The sequence below is a fragment of the Schistocerca nitens genome, chromosome 1, assembly GCF_023898315.1.
Source record: "Schistocerca nitens isolate TAMUIC-IGC-003100 chromosome 1, iqSchNite1.1, whole genome shotgun sequence".
Classification (NCBI taxonomy): domain Eukaryota; kingdom Metazoa; phylum Arthropoda; class Insecta; order Orthoptera; family Acrididae; genus Schistocerca; species Schistocerca nitens.
The window spans coordinates 424,713,182-424,736,894 of NC_064614.1; the positions used below are offsets into that span (position 1 = coordinate 424,713,182).

The 23,713-nt window shown below is 36.1% G+C and overlaps 1 protein-coding gene across 3 annotated transcripts in view; it reads right to left on the minus strand.

The window, feature by feature from the left end:
- The window catches only part of LOC126250456 (probable nuclear transport factor 2), a 29,175-nt gene extending 22,896 nt beyond the window's left edge, over positions 1-6,279 (minus strand). For 2 of the 3 annotated variants that reach the window (XM_049951563.1, XM_049951562.1), the window contains exon 1: positions 6,014-6,279. In XM_049951563.1, coding sequence (XP_049807520.1) covers positions 6,014-6,121 — 108 coding nt within the window. In that variant the 5' untranslated portion in view covers positions 6,122-6,279. The remainder of the gene's footprint in view (positions 1-6,013) is intronic. The other variant, XM_049951561.1, reaches the window with a different exon arrangement.
- Positions 6,280-23,713: the final 17,434 nt, after the last annotated feature.

Consider the following 23,713-nt stretch of genomic DNA (forward strand, 5'->3'; position numbering starts at 1 on the left):
GCACATAATACATTAGCAGAAATAAAAAAATACTACTATGATAAAATGCCAAATATCTGCTTGCAGTGTCTGGTTTGGCTCACAAATATATGATTATTATCCCTTGACGTACTCGCTCCCTCCTTTTCTACCAGCATAGGCTATTTACTACAGCTGACATTTAAAACAACTTGCTGCAGTCTTTCTTTCTATAAATATTATCTTCTTCTTGTTCACTCCTTTGCCAAACCAATTCTCCAAATTTCTTGAAAGCTGTTCCATCATCTCATACATGTAGCAGTATTTTGTTATAGACATTTGATGCAGAATTTACATATTGCCTCCCCCTTGCATTTAATTCAGTGTTGATAAATGGTGCATGTACATAATAAGTAACAATATTTTAGATTTATACATTACATAATATGACATTTCTGAATTTACTTTCGAGTTTGAGTCATTTGCAAAGAGAAGTGCATTAAATATTGAGCAATGTTGGCTATGATGGAGTCATACTGGAATTGGAAAAACCAATCACAAGAGGCTTCACATTTTTCTCTCATTTCACGAATCGGCAGCCTTTAAATTTGTGCGATTTATTGTGCAACCCAAATTTAACAGTGTTTTTAATACTCTCGCAGAGAACCTAACTTTTTTTTGTTCAGGGACAACTGTGGCTTTTTTTACACCGTGCAGTTATCTTGTCTAAACCTCTGCAATTTGTTTTGCTCCTCTAATGACTTTAATAGATGCATCATCTACAAACAATCTAAGAGAGCTATTCACACTGTCTCATTTAAAGATTCAAAATATAGCAACTGTTCTATGTGAATAACAACTCTGCTTAATCTTCTTCAGTCTAACAGTTGACAAACATGATATTCCAACTTACCACTTGCTTAGGTTCCTCCATTTTTGTTATAACCTGATTAAAATAACTTAGTCACTGACAGATTGCTGTGGCAGGGGGACAGCATTGCCAGTGTGCAGTCCATCACATTAGACAAGGCTCTGCATATATCTACAAAAACAGGCAACACTGCAAACACGTCACTCAAGAAAAAGTTATAACTGGTTGGTGGATGGGCCAAATCATTCAACTAGCTGAAATATCAATCACAAAGTTATTTTAATGAGAATATAACTTGTACAATATGTTTCTCTGGTTTGTAATAACTATCAATGCAGCCTCCTTTTTACCTTGCTAGACATTACTGGCTTACAAAACCTGCATACAGCTTTGGTATCATTTAACTCTTTTCCCTTGTTTCACCCTTCCAGCTCTCTCACCTTGCTTTACAAGTTGTTTTCTGATACTCTTTAATAAAAGACAAGAGAACATTCTTTTACAGAAACTTTCCTTTGCTTGCCACTATTTCTCAAATGCTAAAACACATTCATTTACTAGAATGATATTTTAAAACTGACAGTTTAGCACCATCCGCTTCAACAGTACACTATGCTACCAAAGTCCAAAATGTGGCTTGTTCAACTAAATGTAATGAAAGTCCAAAAATCTTTACATCTCGGCCAATCTACACAACAGGCAATCTTATTTCTGTATTCCACAATACTTCTCATTATTTATAATTTCATTCAGGCATGTTTTGCTTCTTAGCCACTGTAGCTGTTAAGCATCCTTCTACATCTAGTGTGAACAACATAGGTAATGGCAAGACATGACAGTAATATTAAACTACTTACAGTTATAGAAAGATTATGCTCCTTAACTTTAATAACCAATTTATCTGGGGATATGTACCAATCTCATTACAAATTACAGAACGCCCTCTTGCAGAAGTTTATGAAATAAGTTTCATAATTTGCAATCTTGATTTGTAGAATATATTGTTGCTGTCTTCAGTCCGAACACTGGTTGGATTCAACTCTCCATGCTACTCTATCCTGTGCAAACCTCCTCAACTCCGAATAACTACCTACCTCCTGAAACTGCTTACTATATTCATCCCTTGGTCTCCCTTTACAATTTTTAGCCACACGTTTCTCTCCAGTGCTAAACTGGTGACCCCTTAACACCTCAGAACATGTCTTATCAATTAATCCCTTCTTTTAATCACATGGTACCGCAAATTTCTCTTCTCCCCAGTTCTACTAAGTATCTCCTCGTTAGCTACATTATCTACCAATCTAATCTTCAGAATTCTTCTGTAGCACCACAGTTCGAAAGCTGCTTCTCTAAACTGTTTATCATCCACATTTCACTTCCATACAAATACTTTCAGAAAGGACTTCCCGATATTTAAATCTGTACTCGACGTGAACAAATTTCTCTTCTTCTGAAGCGCTTTTCTTGCCATATCCAGTCTACATTTTATATCCTCCCTACTTCGACCATCATCCATTCTTTTGCTTCCCAAACAGCAAAACTTGTTTACTACTTTAAGTGTCATTTCCTAATCTAACTTCCTCAGCATCACCCGATTTAATTTAACAACATTCCAGTAACCACGTTTTTCTTCTATTTAGATACAAATTATCCTCCTTTCAGGACACTGTCTATTCTGATCAACTGTTCTTCCAATTCCTTTGCTGTCTCTGATAAGAATTACAATAACACTGAGAACTGGCTACAACCCTGTCTCACTCCCTTCTCAACCACTACATCCCTTTTGTGCCCCACGACTCTTATGACTGCTATCTAATTTGTGTACAAATTGTATATAGCCTTTCGCTCCCTGTACTTTATCCCTGCCACTTTCAGAATTTGAAAAAGTTTCCAGTCGACACTGTCAAAAGCTTTCTCTAAGTCTACAAATGCTATAAACATAGGTTTGCCTTTCCTTAACCTATCTTCTATGAGAAGTCGTAGGGTCAGTATTGCCTCGCGTGTTCCTAAATTTCTCTGGAATCCACAAAGATCTTCCTCAAGGTCGGCTGCTACCAGTTTTTTCATTCTTCTGTAAAGGATTTGTGTTAGTATTTTGCAGCCATGACTTATCAAACTGATAGTTCGTTAATGTTTCCATCTGTCAGCACCTGCTTTCTTTGGAATTGTGATTATTATATTCTTCTTGAAGTCTGAGGGTCATACAAGACAAGACAGATACCCTGGCACACCAAATGGAAGAGTTTTGTCGTGGCTGGCTCTCCCAAGGCTATCAGCAGCTGTAACACAATGTTGCCTACTGCAGGGGCCTTATTTCTACTTATGTCCTTCAGTGCTCTGTCAAATTCTTCACACAGTATCACATCTCCCATCTCATCTTCATCTACGCCCTCTTCCATTTCCATAATTTTGCCCTCAAGTAGACTCTCTATATTCTCCTTCCACCTTCCTGCTTTCCCTCCTTTGCTTAGGACTTGTTTACCACCTGAGTTCTTGATATTCATACAGCATCTATCTTACAGCTAGTGATGCTTCTACATTCTCACATTTCTCATCTCGCCATTCCTGCTTAGTCATTTTGCACTTTCTGCTGATCTCATTCTTTTGTATTCCCTTTCACCCACTTCATTTACTGCATTTTTATATTTTCTCCTTTCATTGATTAAATTCTTATGTTACCCACGGATTTCTACTAGCCCTCGTCTTTTTACCATTTGATCCTTTGCTGAGGCTATTTCATCTCTCAAAGCTACTTATTCTTCTTCTTTATTACTTTCCCCTGTTCTTGTCAACCATTCCCCAACGCTCCCTCTAAAATCCTCTACAACCTCTGGGTCTTTCAGTTTATACATGTCCAACCTCCTTAAATTCCTGTCTTTTTGCAGTTTCTTCAGTTTTAATCTGCAGCCCATAACTCTGGACTGCAAATGTCTTACAATTTAAAATCTCATTCCTAAATCTCTGTCTAACCATTAGATAATCAATCTGAAACCTCCCGGTGTCTCTGGGTCTCTTCCATGTATACAACTTTCCCTCATGATCCTTAAACCAAATGTTACCTATGATTAAATTATGCTCTGTGCAAAATTCTACCAGGTGAATTACTCTTTCATTCCTTTCCCCCAATCCACATTCACCAACTACTATTCCTTCTCTTCCTTTTCCAACTATCGAATTCGTTCTCCATGACTTAAATTTTCAGCTCCCTTAACTAATTGAATAATTTCTTTTCTCTCGTCATTGATTTCCTCCGCATCTGCGGAGCCAGTTGGCATATAAACTTGTACTATTGTGGTGGGTGTGGGCTTTGTGTCTATCTTGGCTACAATAATGCATTCACTATGCTGTTCATAGTGGCTCATCCATCTTCCTATGTTTTTACTCATCATTAAACCTACTCCAGCATGACCCCTATTCGATTTTGTATTTATAGTCTTATTCACCTGACCAGAGGTCCTGTTTCTCCTGCCACTGAATTTCACCAATTCCCACTATATCTCCCTTTAATCTATCCACTTCAGTTTTTAAATTTTCTGACCTACCTGCCTGATTAATGGCTCTGACATTCCTCACCCCGATCCATAGAACGCCAGTTTTGTTTCTCCTGATAACAATGTCCTCCTGACTAGTTCCCACCCAGAGGTCTGAATGGGGGATTATTTTACCTCCGGAATATTTTACCCAAGGGAATGCCATCATTTAACCACACAATACAGCTGCATACCCTCGGGAAAAATTGTGGCTGTAGTTTCCCCTTGCTTTCAGCCATTCACAGTACCAGCACGGCAATGCCGCTTTGGTTAATGTTACAAGGCCAGATCATTCAATCATCCAGATTGTTGCCCTGCAACTACTGAAAAGGCTGCTGCTCCTCTTCAGGAACCACACATCTGGCTGGTCTCTTAACAGATACCCCTCCATTGTGGTTGCACCAATGGTTTGGCTATGTGTATCGCTCAGACACAAAAGCCTCCCCACCAGTGGCAAGGTCCATCGTTTATAGGGAGGGGAGCCGGGGGTTTGTAGCATTTAAGTATGCCTAATGAGTATGAAATAATTTCTTATTCATGTTGTGAAATGCACTACCAATATTTCAATTATAATCTTTCACAAAACGTAGGATGGTCAGGTGATGGTATTTGGGAATGAAAGCGGTACTCCTTGGGCAAAATGAACATACAACAGACTCAAGCAAACTACTTTTTTTCCCTGATTGGGCTATTAGTTGTTCAATTGTCAAAATGTTGGAGATATGTAACTGTGTTTCATTTTCAACATTCAAGTATCAGCAGACACTCTGCATACAAGATTATTTTTCTTATCACACTAGGAAAGCCCTTGTAGATGACTCACTGAAGATATAAACAAGGGCATAAATGTTACAACTTAATTACTCAGCCAGATGTTATTGCATGGTGGTCACCATATTTGCTATAACAGTTTGACCTCATGATGAAATAAAGGTACATCATTTGATCACCCTCAAACGTAGCTGACAGGAGTGCACAAAAAAAAAAAAACCAACTACTTGGTTTTTTTTTTTTTTTTTTTTTTACTAGTATGTATTTTCAAAGACTATCCTATCCAGAATGTTCCAAACCAGACTTAAGCGACTTCTGATCAAGGCTCATTTACCTTGTTTCGAACTGTCTGGTAAACATCACAATACACAATGATTTTTACTTTGGTACACGACAAAAATTGTCTAATTTATATTTTCACATTCCCACAGCAAGAAGTGTTCACACCGTCTGTATCAATATTATCACATGCGACTTTGTACGTTTTGAAATATGCTTTTATTTGGACGAGCAAGGAGATCATAAGATTTGAACAGTTGCTGCTCAATAACTTATAAATATTGCAGTTATTGTAATAGTGTGTTTACTAACATAGTACTTCGGCAATGTAACGAAAGCCAGAATGATTATTAACAATGTATCCATTCCGTTAAGCCCACTAAGATAAAATGAATCATGGTTTTCCAGCTAAGTTTGTATAAGTACGACCTCAAATATGCAGAAAGTACCGGCTTGTTGCTATGAATAACAAGTTCTGGTCTTCGTCAATTAACGTTTTCAAATTGTGCTGCACAAAACATCAAGTCCTTCTCAAACTACAGATCCGATACACCAATGTTTAAAAACAACTTTACACACATATCAAGGATTTTTTCTGTATACGTACGTTGTACATGTTAATCAGATTGGGCCGCTGAGCTGGATCATCGAAAAGAGCATAGTACTGGGCAACAAAACCCTTCCCGATCGCTTCGTATGCAGGATTTAATGCCATTTTGATCACAGCAATTAACCACACACAAAAAAAGACGATCAAGAAAACTGAACGTAAACGCACAGAGTCTCTACACGAAGATAGCTTTTTAGTTATTCCTTAACTTTCTTAAACACTACACAAACATGTGTGCCATTAGATGGCAGCAGCAGTTGTGAAACTCAAAGATTTTCTTTTCAAACATTAGTTCAAAGATTTCCGTTACTAGAGCGCACTCGATAACACAAACCCCCAAAACAGTATACTATGAGGTCGTATCTCGTCGTAGAGCTTGTGAAGATACGATAGTATGTCTGAGATTTGTTGTGTTATTTCATAATTTCACTGTCGCAGCGCGCTGACAGCAGTAAAGGTGTCAGCTCTGCTCTTCAGCCGTACAGATATTGGAAGTTGGAAATAAGAGTATAGATAGGTCATTTACATTTTTTTCCCCTAACCTAGTAATCGAACAGATATATAAATCATGTATAGAACACTTGCACTGAAAGTTGTAAGGGCTGATTCACATTTGACGGAACGGAACGTCCAAACTTTCAACAATGCATTTCAAATGGCGACATTACCACAGGCCGTCAACGACGCGGAACAGCAATTTACGTCAACGTTTCTGAGGAAAAAAGTTTTGTCGTCGGTGCGGGAAAATATGTCGTCCTTTGCTAAAATCGGAAGCCAACCTATTATCGCCGCCCTCACCCATAGTATAGAAATATATGTTATAGAAGAGGATATTGAGCATTTGCCTTTTCTTTGTCTTTATTTTATTGTTTTGTTTTCGTGACAAATTTCAAATTCTGTCACGACTTGGAAACTTTCTTCATTGACTGATTATCCCCAAAGCCAGGTTCACACACGCAACGAAAGAGTCGCCCCAGATAGTGGTACAATGCAGTTGCATGTGTGAGCATCAAATTTTTAGCGCCACAACTTACGAGACGCAACTTACGTCATGCCAGAAAAAGTTCAGCTCGGTTGTACTTTGTTGCAAAACTTTCCTTTCACCACTCCTCCATGAAGGCTGTATATCGAGAAACTAGCATTCCGTTATATTTATTGTGGAGCAACTGCTACTGTGCTCCATTTGATTTCAGTGTGTTTTCATTTAATTACAGAAAAAAGTGAAACAGCTATCTTCAGGTACTCTTTCGCAGATTCTGGTACTATAAGACATAGGAGTGCGCGACATTTGCTGCCCAATGATGTAACTCACAATCTTAAAAGGTTTTTGAATAAATAGATGGTTAAACTTAATGTGTAACTAAAAAAGCGAGTCATATAAACTTTGTGATTTGTGAGGCCAAGCACCGTATAAATTGTGAATTATGTGTGCCAAATAGCCCCCCAATTGTCTATTGGCAGCTGTTAATCTAAAGATTAGTTATTAGAAATTTCTTCATGAATGAGTACAATAAGATTCTAAAATCTTGCAAATGTGAAAAGTTTGCAGATAATATTTACATGCCGGCCGTTGGTCGGTTTGCCATAGCAAACAGCAGTTTCATCTCCAAGCGGTATTTCTTTTTGTTGCCGCTGATTTATCCTGTGGCAAATCTATTTTCGGATCCAACGTTTGGGTTTCGTCTTCCTCATATTTAACTCATTCACAGCTCTAATGCTGTAGCCTGTACTAAAACAATGACTATTTGAAGTGACGTCATATTGAAACATGGGGTAAGTAGAGCCTGTGGCGTCCTGTGTGAATGGTAGCTCACTACAGTAAGCCAAGGCTGTAGGGTCACATTAGTTGTGTGTGTGAACCCATCTTAAGAGAACCAAATATCTGAATGTGAAAACTTATTCACATTCTAGAATACTTGGACAGAGCTGGCAGCTACACTGTGTAAAATAAGAACAGAATTTAAGAAGGAAGTTTCATTACATAATCTTTTATTTAGTGAAAATGCCAGCACTACTGAATGAGAGCCGGCAGCTGTGGCCAAGTGGTTCTAGGCGTTTTAGTCCAGAACCGCGCTGCTGCTGCTGCTGCTACGGTTGCAAATTCGAATCCTGCCTTAGGCATGGATGTGTGTGATGTCCTTAGGTTAGTTAGGTTTAAGCAATTCTAAGTCTAGGCTGCTAATGACCTCAGATGTTAAGTCTCATAGTGTTTAGAGCCATTTGAACTGAAGGAGAAAAGTCATGTTTTCTATGACGTTAATTGCTACAGAGGAAAAAAACCATAATGGATTAATAAACTGGAATCCACTGGATACCTGAGGTGCACAGTGACCGCCAAATATTCAAATGTAAAGACAGACAGCAGTTGGTTGCAGAATCCGTAATTTATTGCAGATCTAGGTTACGACTGTAACGTAGTTATCGTAAGCGCATTAGCAGAAGAGTCATGTAGGCACAAGTATGTCAGAGCATAAACAGGTAACAAATGATGCTACCATATTCATGACATGGCATGTTAGTTATCACACATTTATGCTCTGACGCAGTTGTGCCTAGAGGACTGTTCTGGTAATACATCAACTATAAAACTGTAAATGTCGTGCGACTAGGGCCTCCCATTGGGTAGACCGTTCGCTGGGTACAAGTCTTTCGATTTGACGCCACTTCGGCGACTCGAGTGTCGATGGGGATGAAATGATGATGATTAGGACAACACAACACCCAGTCCCTGAGCACAGAAAATCTCCAACCGAGCCGGGAATCGAACCCGGCCCTTAGGATTGACATTCTGTCCCACTGACAACTTTTTTTTAGAATGATTCTGAGTGAACTGAAACATTAATGGAATCCTAGTTATACAGACACAAAACTAAACTTGAGCTATACTAATAAGAAACTGCACTTGCGAGAAAACAAATACAGTATTTACATGCTGAAAAGTTCAAGTGACTAACTGTTCAATAGGATCATAAGTTTCTACATTATAGTGTTCAGATGTGATTCTGATATGTGTTCTTGATTGCTTTTTCTTTGGCATTAAATGTGTTGGAAACTTAAGCTATAAAGGCACTACTTCTGGTATGAGATGTCTTCTCGAAGTTCCAGGCATCTTTCTAAGAAGAGATGTCCACCCAAAACAATTGCATATTGTTTGCTGAGGAAACCTGTTTGAAATATAACAAACATTATAACTTGCAAGAAAATATGTTTTTTTGAGATTCTTGCCACTTATTGGAAATGTGGAAAGTTAAATCACTTTCATTGCTCCACTGATTCGTACAGTTTTATGTAGAGGAGGAAATATACCAGTTTAAACTCACAACATACCAACACTTCATTAACAGCAGGTAGATTTTCTATCCCACCAACTGGAAGCAGGGTGCAATGCATGCTTTTACCACAAGGTGCAGGGGGAAGGGAGGATTTCCTAGTCGGCTTGAACACACACACACACACACACACACACACACACACACACACAAACGCACGCGCGCGCGCAGACACACACACACACACATACAAAACATGGCAACTACACCACACACTTTTGCTTGTGTATAAAGCTATTAGTTATCTACATATAATTTGTGATAACCTTCCTGATTTATCTTAAAAACACATTATAGGCAAAGCATATTCACAAAATCATACTACAATATCTATTTGTCATTTCAGCTTACAGAGTTTTATTGAACAGATGTGATGAATGAGACTGATCCTGAAGATTCGAGGAGTTTCCGGTTTTTTTGTAAAGAGTATCCATCTTGCTGCAAATTTTTCGGCATCAGAGCAATGCAATGAACATCTATTTCTCGTAATAAAAAGTTTGTAAGTGTTACAATTTGGAATGAATTCTTTGATTAGTCAGTGTTATATTCATTACAGTAAATCCATGTTCACATTCAGCCATAGGTACAGGTATAGTTTCGACTGCTTTCAGAAATTCTTTCACAGAAGTGAGAATGTGTTGAGGATTTTTTCATACATACAAAAATCTTTAACTGATGATGCACACATGCTTTTACGTAATTTAAAATTGACCTTGATACATAAATGAGGAATTAACAAGTGACTGTAAAACACACATTCATTTTTGTCTGAAGGGCATGTGTCTGAATTTAATATAACAGCATCCAAAAAGAAATCCAAGTCTTCTAAGTCGTTTTTTTATCGTCTACCAAAGACTGAAGAAATTCGTCCAATATTAGTTATGTTCATCACAAGATGGTTCTTTAATTACAACTCCTTTGAATGTGCTCTTTTCCCCAAATTCTTGTACTATCAACCTAATTCATGTTGTCATTTGTTTTCAGTGTTTCAAGAGTTTTTGCAGCCATGTCAGTTTCTTATTTTCTTTAAGGGCTGAAAAATTCCTGTTTTGCATAAAGAATTATTACTTGCAGAACTTCTACACTTTCAGAAATCAACCAGTTTCATTAAATCAGCCACTTCATGAGATATTTTAGCAACCCTTCAAATTTAGATCTCTCACGAGTTGATCAGGAACCAATGCGTCTCAGTTTTCAAAAAGATGGTAAAGAAAACTGTGACTTTCAAGAAGAGTTTGAACAGCATTAAATGCAGAAGTAACCCAACATACATGAAAAATAAGGCCTAATGTAATAGTTGAGAGGATAACTCTTGTGATATGGTCTGTAATAGTCTTTAAGTTCTGGTACTCCGAGAAAACACAAAATATAAGCAATCTAAAGAAGTCTTCATATGGTACACAACTGCTACATCATTCCTAACATCATAGACACTTAGTAACAGTTTGCAATTCATACAATGTACGACAATTAAGTCCTTTTGTAAATGATTATGCACTAGAGCAGCTATGTCTTCGTAAGGTGCAAGCATTGTTGATACACCATCTGTTGCCATACCTGAAGATTTTTTCTTTGGTAGATCATATTCAGTGTTATATCTTTCAAGGGCTGCTGGCAATGTACTGAAAATACCTTCAACCATCCTATGTTCTAGTTCAACAATATCGAAAAAATAGCTGCAAGCAACTTCCTCAAAGGAAAAACATACATATATTCTTAAACAGGTTTTATTGGAAATCATAGCACTTTGATCCATTATGATACTAAAACTTGTATCTGATTCTATAAGGAAGTGAGCTAGATTATTTTTCATTTTTTTCTCTTATAAACATAATGTTAGTTCGATATTAATGGTTATTATGTCCCACATTGCCAAGTGACAATCGTTAGACCTCTGTAGTTAAATTACTGTGGGATATGATTTGAATAATAATTTCTGTAGAGCTATAACACATGTAGCTCTGAACACCTGTTGTGATTAATTTTGCTTGATGTTGTTTTTCCCACAACTTTTCACTTTCATCCATGCATTTTTCTACACTTTGTTTGTCTTTGCTACATATAATTTTTGCAGATTTCATGTGTGATATGCACTTTGCATGATCATCAATATTATTATTTTGTTTTTGATGTGCACAAATTCCACGCAATCCACTGAAGTTCACAAACTTTTGAGCACACTATGCATATTAGCACATTTTTCTCTTTTACAGACATCCAAAGTTTAGTCTTTTGCCAGTTCTGTAAATGTGACAAGCCAACACAATTTCCCACTTTAATTTCGATCCTACAGTTACTCTTATTCCTACCTTTGATCGTCTCTAAGTTTTCAGTCCGTCAAGTGGCACTAAGTGCCATCATTACTGTTTTGTTTGTTAGATTCACCATATATTTTGACTTATTTAGCAGCAGTCTTAGTATCTTGACTGTCAATCCTTGCATATGTTTTCAGTAATGCAAAATGCTGAAGACATGAAGAAATTGTGCTTTGTCTGAAAGACATACTGAAATTCCATAGTTCTTATAATCTGCAAGCACCTAACTCACTAATAATGCTACTTGCTTCGCAAGCTGGCAAGTAATGGATTTCAGAGTTTAGCTTAAAGCAACAATGACTGCATGAGAATTCCTATTCAGTCTGAAATGTTCCTAATTGTTAAACTATGTAGCCCTTTTTCCAAAATTATTGAGAAAACACATTAAATTTAAATGTTAGGTTCTACATCTCCAATGATTGAAAAATAAATGTCCCTGGTTGTGATAGGTAATTTAAAATTAGAGGATGAGATAGGTTGGTGCAGAGGAGGAGAAATCCCCCCATCCCCACTTGCAAACTGCACAGTAACTGGAAGATGGCACACAACATGGACAAACTGTCTCAAGGTGGCACTCAAAAACGCTATGGTCACAGACAGTAGATGTATATCCAGATAGTATACAGATCACTATATGAATCGTCTATCAGAACAAACTTTCATTGTTAGGTGCTGAGTAAAGCAAATTGATATGTTAGTGTCCTATCTAATATGAACCATATGATGGTGATGTCATCCCATTTTGTTGATGTCCAGTGTGAACTGGCCAGTAGGGAAAACTGTACTCTGTGAGATGCACGTGATCAAAATAGATACCTGGACAAGAACTTCAGAGAGATTGTTTAAATGTCTTTGTAGAAAATTAGCTTGAGCAGATAGTGTATGAACTGACTCATGATGACAGTGTCTTAGATCTCATGGCGACCAGAAGACGCTAAAATTTCTTTGCAGTTTACACTGAAGAGGGAATTAGTGACCAAACAGCTGTTTCTGGCTGCTTCAGACACTTCAGACATTAAAAAAATCGCCTTTGCCACTACAATATGTTTCAATAAAGAAAGGGTAAAAAGTTGTAAAAACGCGAAATCGACTTCCACAATATGAGTGCAGCGAAAATAGGTTCACTTCCAGAGTTAACAGATGATGACACCATTTCCCCCATCAATGTCAATATCAAATCTTCTTACCAAAAAACCTTGACATTAACATTCCATTCCATTGACAGTCTTTGAGAACGGTGCCCTTTAAGGCAACAGGAAGCACTAACAGATCTCAACACCTCCAGCTAGCCATAATCAGCTGGAAGAATCGGAATTGAACCACACACCACAAGTAGTGACAGCATCATGATGTGATAAAACTTCCAACATTTTGGCTACATGTTGATTCACACTTTATATGACAGAACAGAATATCAAAACATCCGGAAATATATCTTAAAGGGCACCGATCTCACAGACTGTCAATGGAAGGGAATGTTAATGTCAAAGTTTTTTGGTAAGAAGATTTGATATTGACATTGATGTGGAAAATGGTGTCATCGTCTGTTAACTCTGGAAGTGAACCTATTTTCACTGCACTCACTCATATTTAGTAAGTCGATTTCGCGTTTTTACAACTTTTTACCCTTTATTTTATTATTCTGCCTTGTTTTCGTTACACCGAGTAGGTATTCCGTGATGACTTGGAAATTTTTCCATTGAGAGTTCTTCCGAAAGAGAGGAAAATGAAAAATTATGGAGGTTTTCCAATACCTGCATAGACAAAAAAACCTTCAATGTGCGTAAATAAGAATAAAAATGTCTTGAACGGTTTTTACTAAGTAACCGGTTTTAGCTGTGAAACTGTAGGGCCTGTTGAAGGATCAAATACAGTAAAGTTTGCCATTATTTGGGCTTAGAAAAAGAAAACATAATGAATAAAGTAAATTGGCTCTATGTGTCGCTTTATGAGTATCATTTCATACATTTGTCTGTAAATTTTTCGCTGGCAAATAAACGCTAGAGTTTCTAAGTGTTTGAACATTGCATTCCCTGTTTTCGCACTTCTCAGAAGTTTACAACAGAAAGTTAATAAAAAACAGCCGCTGTGAAATTTGCTTTGGCCCTTAATAAATGTTTGTCATTGCCAGTTCTTTAATTTCAATAATATAATCTACATTGTTTTAATCATTGAAGGCATCTCATAGTCTCATTTCAACCATTCAGTACTGGGCTAAGTATAAGAAATTGTGTTGACACTCCAATTATTGTGGACACACCATCATTATGTGGCAACATAGCCTAATGTTCCATTTCGTTCTGTTGATGTCTAGTTTGATCCAGCCTTCCTATTGCAGGTAGTTTTCTTCATCAGAGTTACTACTTGTGTTGTGTGGTTCAATTCCCATTCCTCCAGCTGATTATGGCTAGCTGGAGGTGTTGAGATCTGTTAGTGCTTCCTGTTACCTTCAATATAGTGGTTATAGGTGTGTAGTATGCCGTCTCTGCAACAACATTTGGTCCACCCAATTTAAGTAACTGGCAACCAAGAAAGTGGGAGCCTGTAGCTCTCTTTGGGGTTCATTTTAGACAGCCAATTTGCTATCTTTATGGCTTCTCTGACGTATGTCGTAGTCATTGCTTTATAACACCACTATGCTGGCACCTAGAAGAATCTTATTGATATGCTAAAAAGTTAGGAAAATATTTTTACTTTGGAAGTGTGACAGAAAACTGATTCCTGTGTATATGAATATTCAGCTTGAAATATTCACCTTTGGGGACAAATATGTAGAGTATCAAAGAATAAAATTTAGAAATAGTATACAGCATACATTAAATGCTTATTTGCCTTACAAACTTGTGAGAGATGAGATTGACACTCTGTGATTCAAAAGCCATGTTACAACTTTCTTATTGACCGAGCTTCATCACAGATTTTGACCAAGTCAGTGCCCCGTTAACATACAAGAGCTGATCGCAGCCAGAGTCAGTGGTAAAGACAGGAATGTGGGAAGCTTTAAATCAATCAATATTAAAGCAAAACTATACTTACCAATCGAATGAAAAATTTCAATAAGTTTTGGTCTCACATACAACTGGTAAATTGCACAAAATCAGATGCATAGTAAATTAGTCACACACTTGCGCCAAAATGGTGCACTACAAAAAGAAGTGCGAATTATTGAATTTGGTCTTCAGAAATAGTTTTACTGTGACAGGTTCCAGTACAGCTCATTCCTTCAGTAGTTATATACCGAGATAAATAATCATGGAGAGAAAAACCATTTAAACTCACTAAATACTGAAAAAGTGACTGGACCTGATCAGAAACATATACGAGTCTATGAAACTCATACATACTTACTTACTCGCCACACAGCAGCCGCTTATCGGCAGTCACTGGAATTATGAAGCATTACAAGCCCTTCGAAAAACGCATACCTCATTGAAGTTTTTGAGAAGGAGTCTTTGGATGGAAGCACATAAATACAAGCCAGTGCCGCTGACGACATACAGTTGCGGAATTGTGGAGGCTAAAAATCTTTTCTGTAGTAACCAAAGAAACACAAACAGCGATCTTATGAAACTTAGCTGGACTGTTCGTTGACTAGATGTATAAGACAGTTGGCAATGGTGGCCAGGTTGATAATGATGCATTCCAGTTATTCTGGAAGATATTTTCAACAGGTCTGTAACCTGACTGACGCTGCACAGCGGAAGAAAGTCACTCACCAGGATGCTAGAAGATCAGAAGAAGACAGTTCTCCGAAATATCGCCCCATATGGACGATGCCACGAGGTTGAATAATCATGGGGATATCAAAAAGATCTTCACTGTTCCCTAGTGAACAAAATACTTGCACACAGCATATCTGATCAAATATGAGACTGGAGTGAAGACTTACTTGTCAGTTGTTATCAATATGTTATTCTTTGTCAGAAGGTATCTTCAGAAATGATTGTAGAATCAGCCACACCACATGCCACTATAATAGAGCCATTTCCGCCCAAAATATACACAGATGATCTGGCACATAATGTCATAGCACTCTGAGTCTTAGATTGGATTAGATTAATTATTCATTACATAGACCCAGAAAAGAGGGGATCAGCCTGGGTGTGGAACATGTCAGATAAACACATTACAAAAATGTAATTAGAAATACTTGGGTTTCATTAATTTTAATGATCCACAGTCAGTAAACAGTAAAATTAAGTACATGAATTAAAATTAAACTTCCAATAATTACAGGTTTAATACTTATATCTGCTTTCATTAAATCCATCATTCAAACAGTAGCTAGTTACTTGGCTATTATAACCAAGTATTGTCAAAAATTAAAGTAAATTATTCATTTCAATGATCCTCAGTTAAGAACAGTCAAATTATATACAAGATTTAAAATTAAACTTCCAATATTTACAGACTTAAGACTTACATCTGTTTTCCATACATCCATCATTCACACAATAGGTAGTTACTTGGCTGTTACAACCAAGAATTGTCAAAAATTAAAGTATAATAAATTTTCATTAAAATGGTCTACTGCACTTGTTGAGGAATTCATGGGTGGAATAAAAGGAGTTGGCCACCAAAAACCACCAAAAATTCTTTTAAATTATATTTAAATTCTTCCTTGTCTGAAACTTAATGGTTGCTGGTAACTTACTGAAAATATGCATTGCTCAATACTGGACTCCTTCCTGGGCAAGAGTAAGTGATTTTAAAACATTTATGTATATTGTTCTTATTCCTATTATTGATACTGTGTACTAAGCAGTTAGTTGGAAAAAGAGATGTATTATTTACAACAACCTTCATTAAGGAATAAATATACTGAGAAGCTGTTGTTAGTATGCCCAATTTTTTGAATAGGTTTCGACATGATGTTCTTGGATTTACACTACACATTACTCTTATTATACACTTCTGTACTCTAAACATTTTTTCTCTGTTTGTGAAGTTACCCAAAATATGATACCATATGACATAATGGAGTGGAAATAAGCAAAATATGCCAGTTTTTTATATTTGTATCTCCTATGTCTGACATCATTCACATTGCAAACACAGACTTGTTTAGGCACTTTAGCAGTTCGTTAGTATGTCACTCCCAACTGAATTTATTATCAAGTTGTAATCCCAAGAATTTTACACTCTCAACTTCTACTATTTCCATGTCATCATATTTTATGCAATCACTAGAAGGAAATCTCTTGGAAGTTCTGAACTGTGTATAGTGGGTCTTTTCAAAGTTTAATGACAGTGAATTGGCTACAAACCACTTATTAATGCCAGTAAAAATTTGATTAGCTGCCCTTCCTAAATTTATATTTGATTTGCTATTTATTGCAATGTTTGTATCATTTGCAAATAAGACAATCTCAATACCTGGTAATGTAACAGATGACAGGTCATTAATATACAGAAGAAAAGGTAGTGGTCCTAGTATGGAACCTTGGGGAACACCACATGTAATTTCTTTGCAGTCAGATGATGTCTGATTGATAACTGCTGAAATGTTACATAATGACAGCCTTTGTTTTCTGTTAGTGAGATATGACTGAAACCACTTTGCAGCTCTACCAGTGATGCCTAATATTGTAATTTACTGAAAAGAAAGCTGTGATTCACACAGTCAAAAGCCTTTGACAAGTCACAGAATATGCCAGTTGCCTCTAATTTGATGTCTAATGAATTAAGGACATTTTCACTGTAAGTGTAAATAGCCTTCTCAATATCAGAGCCCTTAAGAAACCCCAACAGTGACTTTGACAGTACGTTATTTTCATTAACGTAAGTAGACACTTGAACATTACCTTTTCAAAGATTTTTGAAATAGCTCTCGAAAGTGAGATCGGTCAGTAATTTCACGGCATTTCTTTGTCCCCTTTCTTGTGGAGAGGTATAACTTCAGCATATTTAAGCCAGTCCAGGAATGTTCCTGTAGTAAGTGATTGATTAGACAAATAACTTATATCTTAAGCTCACATGAACACTCTTTTATTAAGTTTGTTGATATGTTATCATAACCACTAGAATGCTTTAATTTCAAGGAATTTATGATGGATTCGATTTCTTTGGGTGAAGTAAGTGTCAATTCCATTTTACTGAGATTGCTCGTGTGCACTGGTCTCAGATATTCCATTGCATTATTTACTGAACCTGACAACCCCATGCTATCAGAAACAGAGACAAAATACTTATTTAAATGGTTTGCAACACAACATGCGTTTGTTACCAAGGTTTCACTTATTTTTATAGCTATTTGTTCCTCCTCATTTCTGGTCGTGCCTGTCTCTGACTTAACTATATCTCATATTGTTCTTAATTTATTGCTGGATGTATTTATTTTCTTCTCATAATGGGTGTTTAGATTTCTGGATAACCTTCTTGAATATTCTGCAGTAATTTTTGTAATGAGCTATAATGCTAGTATCAAAGGTGTCCCTACATGTCAGATAGAGTTTCCTTTTTGTCTCACATGATATGTTTATCCCTTGTGTGATCTATGGTTTCTTATTCTGCTTAATTTGAGTTACCTTCAGGGGAAAACAATTTTCAAATAAGGTGCTAACTTTATTAATGAATGTTTTGTATTTTCCATTTGTGTCTTGAATGCTTTAAACATCCATACAATTCATTTCTTTGAGTAATCTCCTAAATTTCTGAGTTTTTGACTGATTTATTGGTCTTCTGTACTCAGTTCTGATAGATTTTTTACCTTGACAATTTTCAAAATTTAATGTTAGATGTTGCATGTCATGGTCAGATAGCCCATTTACTACTGGTTTTGTAATGTGGCTTAGTTCCCAAGCATTGTCTATAAAGATATTAGCAATGGCAGTCTTAGAACATTTGTATACCTTTGTTGGGAAATTTGTAGTAGAAATTAAATTGAATGACATGTAACTAATTTCAGTAACAGTTCACTGACAGTGTTTTTAAGGACATCTATATTACAATCACCAGCAACCACTAGTCCTTTGTCTTTTAATTTTAGATGAGATACTAAATCATCAAGACCGTTTATAAACAGGCTGAAATTTCTTGAAGGTGCTCTGTATATGGCTACTATTAAAAAGGTCATATTATGAAATTCTATCTCTCTTGCACATGCTTCTAAGTGCTGCTCTAAGCAAAATTTATTAATGTCAGTATACTTAAATTTAAAACTGATTTTAACAAATATGGCAACTCCTGATTTCTCCGTATTTTGTCTACAGAAGTAAGAGGCTAAATTCTGTAAGGTTTAACATATCTATACCAGTGGTCAAATGATGTTCAGAGAGACAGATTACATCAACTGGGTTTGATGACACTAATTCATCAATGCACATAAGTAATTCATTAATTTTCCTCTAAGCCTTCGAATATTTTGACGCACTCAAGATAGTTGGCATTTCTCAGCTGTTGGCAAGCGATTCACCTGCATACAGGGAAGTGATGTTAGAGTTCATTGAACATGAGACGTTTTGATTGGATTCACCATTTCCTAGCTGATAGAACTCAATACATACTTAGCGAAAAAAGTCGTCAGAGATGAAAGTACCAGTATGCCTTCGATTCTTTAAAGAATCTAACTCCCATATATAAAAAAGCTTCAAGCGTCTTATTACTTTACAAACAATGTAATGTATTAAATACTTGTTTTTAAGCATGTAAGCGAGGAGAAGTTTAGGAAAGGTTTGAAATTACCTGTAAAGTTTGTTGAAAGCCCCTAAGCCATCTCATTATGAAACACTGGATGAATATAAACTGGGATTTTGCGCACCATTTTAAGCAAAAGCTATTTTTTTACGTATCTCAATGTTCATGATGTCTTGCACCATGTGTTTTACAATGATAACATATTGCAGGTACATTCAGTGACATACGTAAATACTCTGTCGCCAATAGAATTTGTAGTAAAGAAGAAACAAATTAAAACATCAAGCCTGAAGATGAAGTTGCAGTGCACGCCATTTTAAGCAAAAGCTAGTTTTTCACATGTCTAAATGTTTATGACTTCATATCTCTTGAATTATGAATCACAGAACGATATAATTTTGCATGTACATTTGGCGGTATATGTGGATACTGTTTTGGTGAATAGAGTTAGTGATACAGAAGTAATAAATTAAAATGTCATGTCTGATACTGAAGTTCAACTACATGATTAGCGAAAATGAAGTAAGCGAGAATCTTTTTTTCCCTCATAATATTGTGGGGGAAGTCTGCGAGAAGTTCCTTAATGGTATGAATTTAATGTTTGTTGGAAGTCGCTAAGTGCTCTTGTTCCCTAACAATTAATGAATAAAGTAAGGGTACTTGCACACCATCAATTATGCAGTGTACAGACAAACACACAGATCTAACTGTAACACTTATCTTGATTTCTAAACTTTTAATTTAAGTTTATGCCTGTTAATTATGACAAAAATTATTATGAAAAAAATTTAAAAATTTAAATTTGGCCAATAATTAAATGAAATATTAAAAATACAATTTTTATGCCCTAAGCTGCAACTGGACTGGGTTCCTAATTCCGACATAGTGTTTTAGTAGTATAGATTTTGAGCATATCCGAATAAAGTGTTGTAGGACCACTACATTTAAGAATATACGTGAATGTTAGTAGTGAGATAAAGAGATTCTGGTACATTTTTTATATGCAGGTTACATACATCGGGGGCAAGCATACATCCAGAGTAAAATTGTCCTTTAAACTATTGTTACGCTAACTGATTTACGAATCCTTGGTTACAATCCATCCTTCTAAGAAACCCCAATGATAATAAAAATGTGCGAAAATGTTAAGTCCCCACAAAATTAACGTTATGGTGAACCTGATAAATTTTAGAAGGACAGCTGCGCTGACCTTAGGCCCTGTGCAATAATTAATCTGATAAATTGATTCTGGGAGGAAAAGCATAGGAAATATTGTTTCAATTGGAATGATTCTTTTCTTTAAAAACGATTGCTTTGAAAACAAAATTATTATTGGGGCATTTCTTGAACAAATTAATTACAATTAACAGATGTTATTGGCTGAGCGCAATGCTGCTTCATTACCTTTGATAACAATATACCTCGTCCTGAATCGTGACCAGAGACCCATGTCGACACCCGCCGACTCCTCACACACGACTCCGACTGACTCACGGGCGCTACTAGCACTAACTGAGTGTAACTAGCAACAGAACTCTTGCGCGGTCAAGTGCAAACTAGCAACGATAAATAACTCTCTGGTCAGAGATTCTGTCATGCCTTGCCATCGCTGGCACATATGAGATGTACGCGTTTCATAACCCTCCACTGGGGGGGGCAAAAATTTGGCAGCGATGGTGAGTCATTTGGACTTGCCATGAGCAACAAATTTTTTCTTAACTAATTAACTTTTACAATCACAGAATATTCAGATGTAGAAGATGAATTATATGTGGTGCACATGCACCGAGTACAAAACATTTCAGACAATGACAAAAAATATATACAATGAGTACAGAACATATTAGCAAATCAGAAAATGTATATACAAATCATATTGAGAAATGACAAAAGTGCACACGCACTGAAAAACTCTTTAGCGTTTTCACAACAAATAAACACAATGATTACAAATCACATTGACAAATGACATAAGTGCACACGCACTGTAGTTCAGAATATATCAGCAAATCAAAAAAAATGTATAGGCCATGAATACAAATGATGTTAGCAAAAAAAAATGATTTTCATTATGTTACAAGAATTAGGATAGGAAAGGGAAGGATTGCATCATGGTTGTAGCACTTTAGGTTGCACGCAGCTGCACTGAAAGTCCATATCTTTCCACAGAAAAACAACACCAAGTGAGACAATCTGAAGTTCTTTTCCCAGAAGTATTTATCAGCGTACCCAAGACACTGAAATGTCGTAGTAATATTCCATGTTATCATTTTGGCAGTACATCAGGTACACCAAACAGTGGGACCATAATAACGTCTTCATCGCTCATGGTGGTGGACAGCATGTCGTGTCAACACCACGCTCTTACAAGGCACACCAACGTAGAATTAGTGCAAAAACCAAATATAGTGCTCCATGATCAAGAGGATATACAGGACAAATAGATATTGCAGTAATTCAGGGTAGTTAGGTCAGAAGGTGAAGGACATTAAGACACATACTAGTCTTCATTGGGAATTACATTAGTAGTTTGCGGCATTCATAGCCCGGTTATTGAACATTTCTGTACCATGTATGCAGTATTACAGAAAAATGTTCATTAATTGTTTTACAGAGAACATTGGCATTCATTGCCTAATTACAAATCATCAGTAGTCATTCGTTTTACAGAGAACATTGAAATTCGTTGCCTAATTACGAATCATCAGAAGTCATTAGTTTTACAGAGAACATTGAAATTCGTTGCCTAATTACAAATCATCAGAAGTCATTACTTAAAACAGGAGGTAGTCAATAACCTAGTATTACAGAATAATGTTGATAATTAATCATTGGTCATCCCAATACAGTAATCAGTACCATTCATTTCCCAGTTACAAAGCATTATTCATTAATCATTGGTTATCCCAATACAGTAATTAGTAGCATTCATTTTTCAAGTGACATACTATTCAGAGCTAATCAGAATTACTCAGAACTCTCTTAAACTGGTATCATTATTTGGGACTGGTAATACATTTTTTTTGTTAGCAATGCATTGCTTTGGGTAATTATAGGGGAAAGCAAGAAGAGAAAAAGAAAAAAATTGCTTCTGGGTTGTTCCTGTAAATGAAAATGTGTAACGTCATTCGTCATCAGTCAGCTGTAGCAAGATTACGACAAGTAGAGTATATGTGATCACATTCATAAATGACATAGATTTAATGAACAACTGCTTATAGCACATTAATTTCATAAATAATTTCTCCTGCAAAAATATATTAAAAAATGGATTATTAAGCTGAAAGAAGAAACGCATTTAATGGTGAAAAGTAGTGAACTTCGAATTAACAGGTAGTGAAATGTGTATAAAAATGTGTTCCATAGCTGTCCTTTCCAAAACCTTCAGTCATTATACTATGCAATATAACACCTGCTGTCAAAGCGAACTGCAACAAATACTTAAATAACTACATAGCATGAATACATAACTTCCACATTATCCTCATCTGTAAAGAAAAAAAAACTTCATTATCCATCACTTCATTATCTATATTATCATAACTCCATTATTATCACCACCTGTAAAGAAAAACTTCATTATTCATAGTAGCATATTCTTCATCATTATTCATCAGCATTCATTATCATCTGCAAAAAATCACTTCATTACTCATTACACAACTATTCCTTATCTCTAGCATATTTCATCACTAAAACTAAGATGTGTAGTTCTATCTGACAGCTTGCATCAATCGCCTCGTATTCTGAAAGAAAAAATTAGTTAAGACTGCTATTCTACGATGTGTATAGTATATTCTTGTTAATGCTTGTTAATCCTGATCCATTTACTCTTCCTCACGAGGTTTGCATCTTCTTTCGATCATTCCGAAGGTGAAATTCCCATTTCTGTTTAATTTATTTCTTTCACGCATCATTTCTTTCTTAAATTGATGAACAGAGATTAATGTCTTGCATTTAACGCATATACTCATTAAATAATGACTGGTTTATGGTAACATAATTAAGCATACAGCATAACATGACAAAAAACGTAATATGTGAAAAAACATAGATAGGGTTCAGAGGCAAAAATGTACTCAGTGTATCACAAAGTAACAGTAAAGTAGTCACAATGTTGAGATATCATAAGGCAAAATGTCAAAGTCAACTGGTGTTTGCTATAACTTAACTATTTCATAGTGCATACAAACAAAATATGAAACAATCGTATATACCTAAGAAAGACAAAAAATGTGACGTTCGTTGTGTTCAGCTTGTATGTTGTGTAGTTAATAGAGGCGAGAATTAAAGACTTTAATGGAGAGAAAATTTAATAAAATTAATATGTCACTACATAACATTGCATAATTATTCATAAGATACATAAGTTTCTCTGGAAAAAATGTGCACAGTCTGATATGTAACGACAAGAAGAG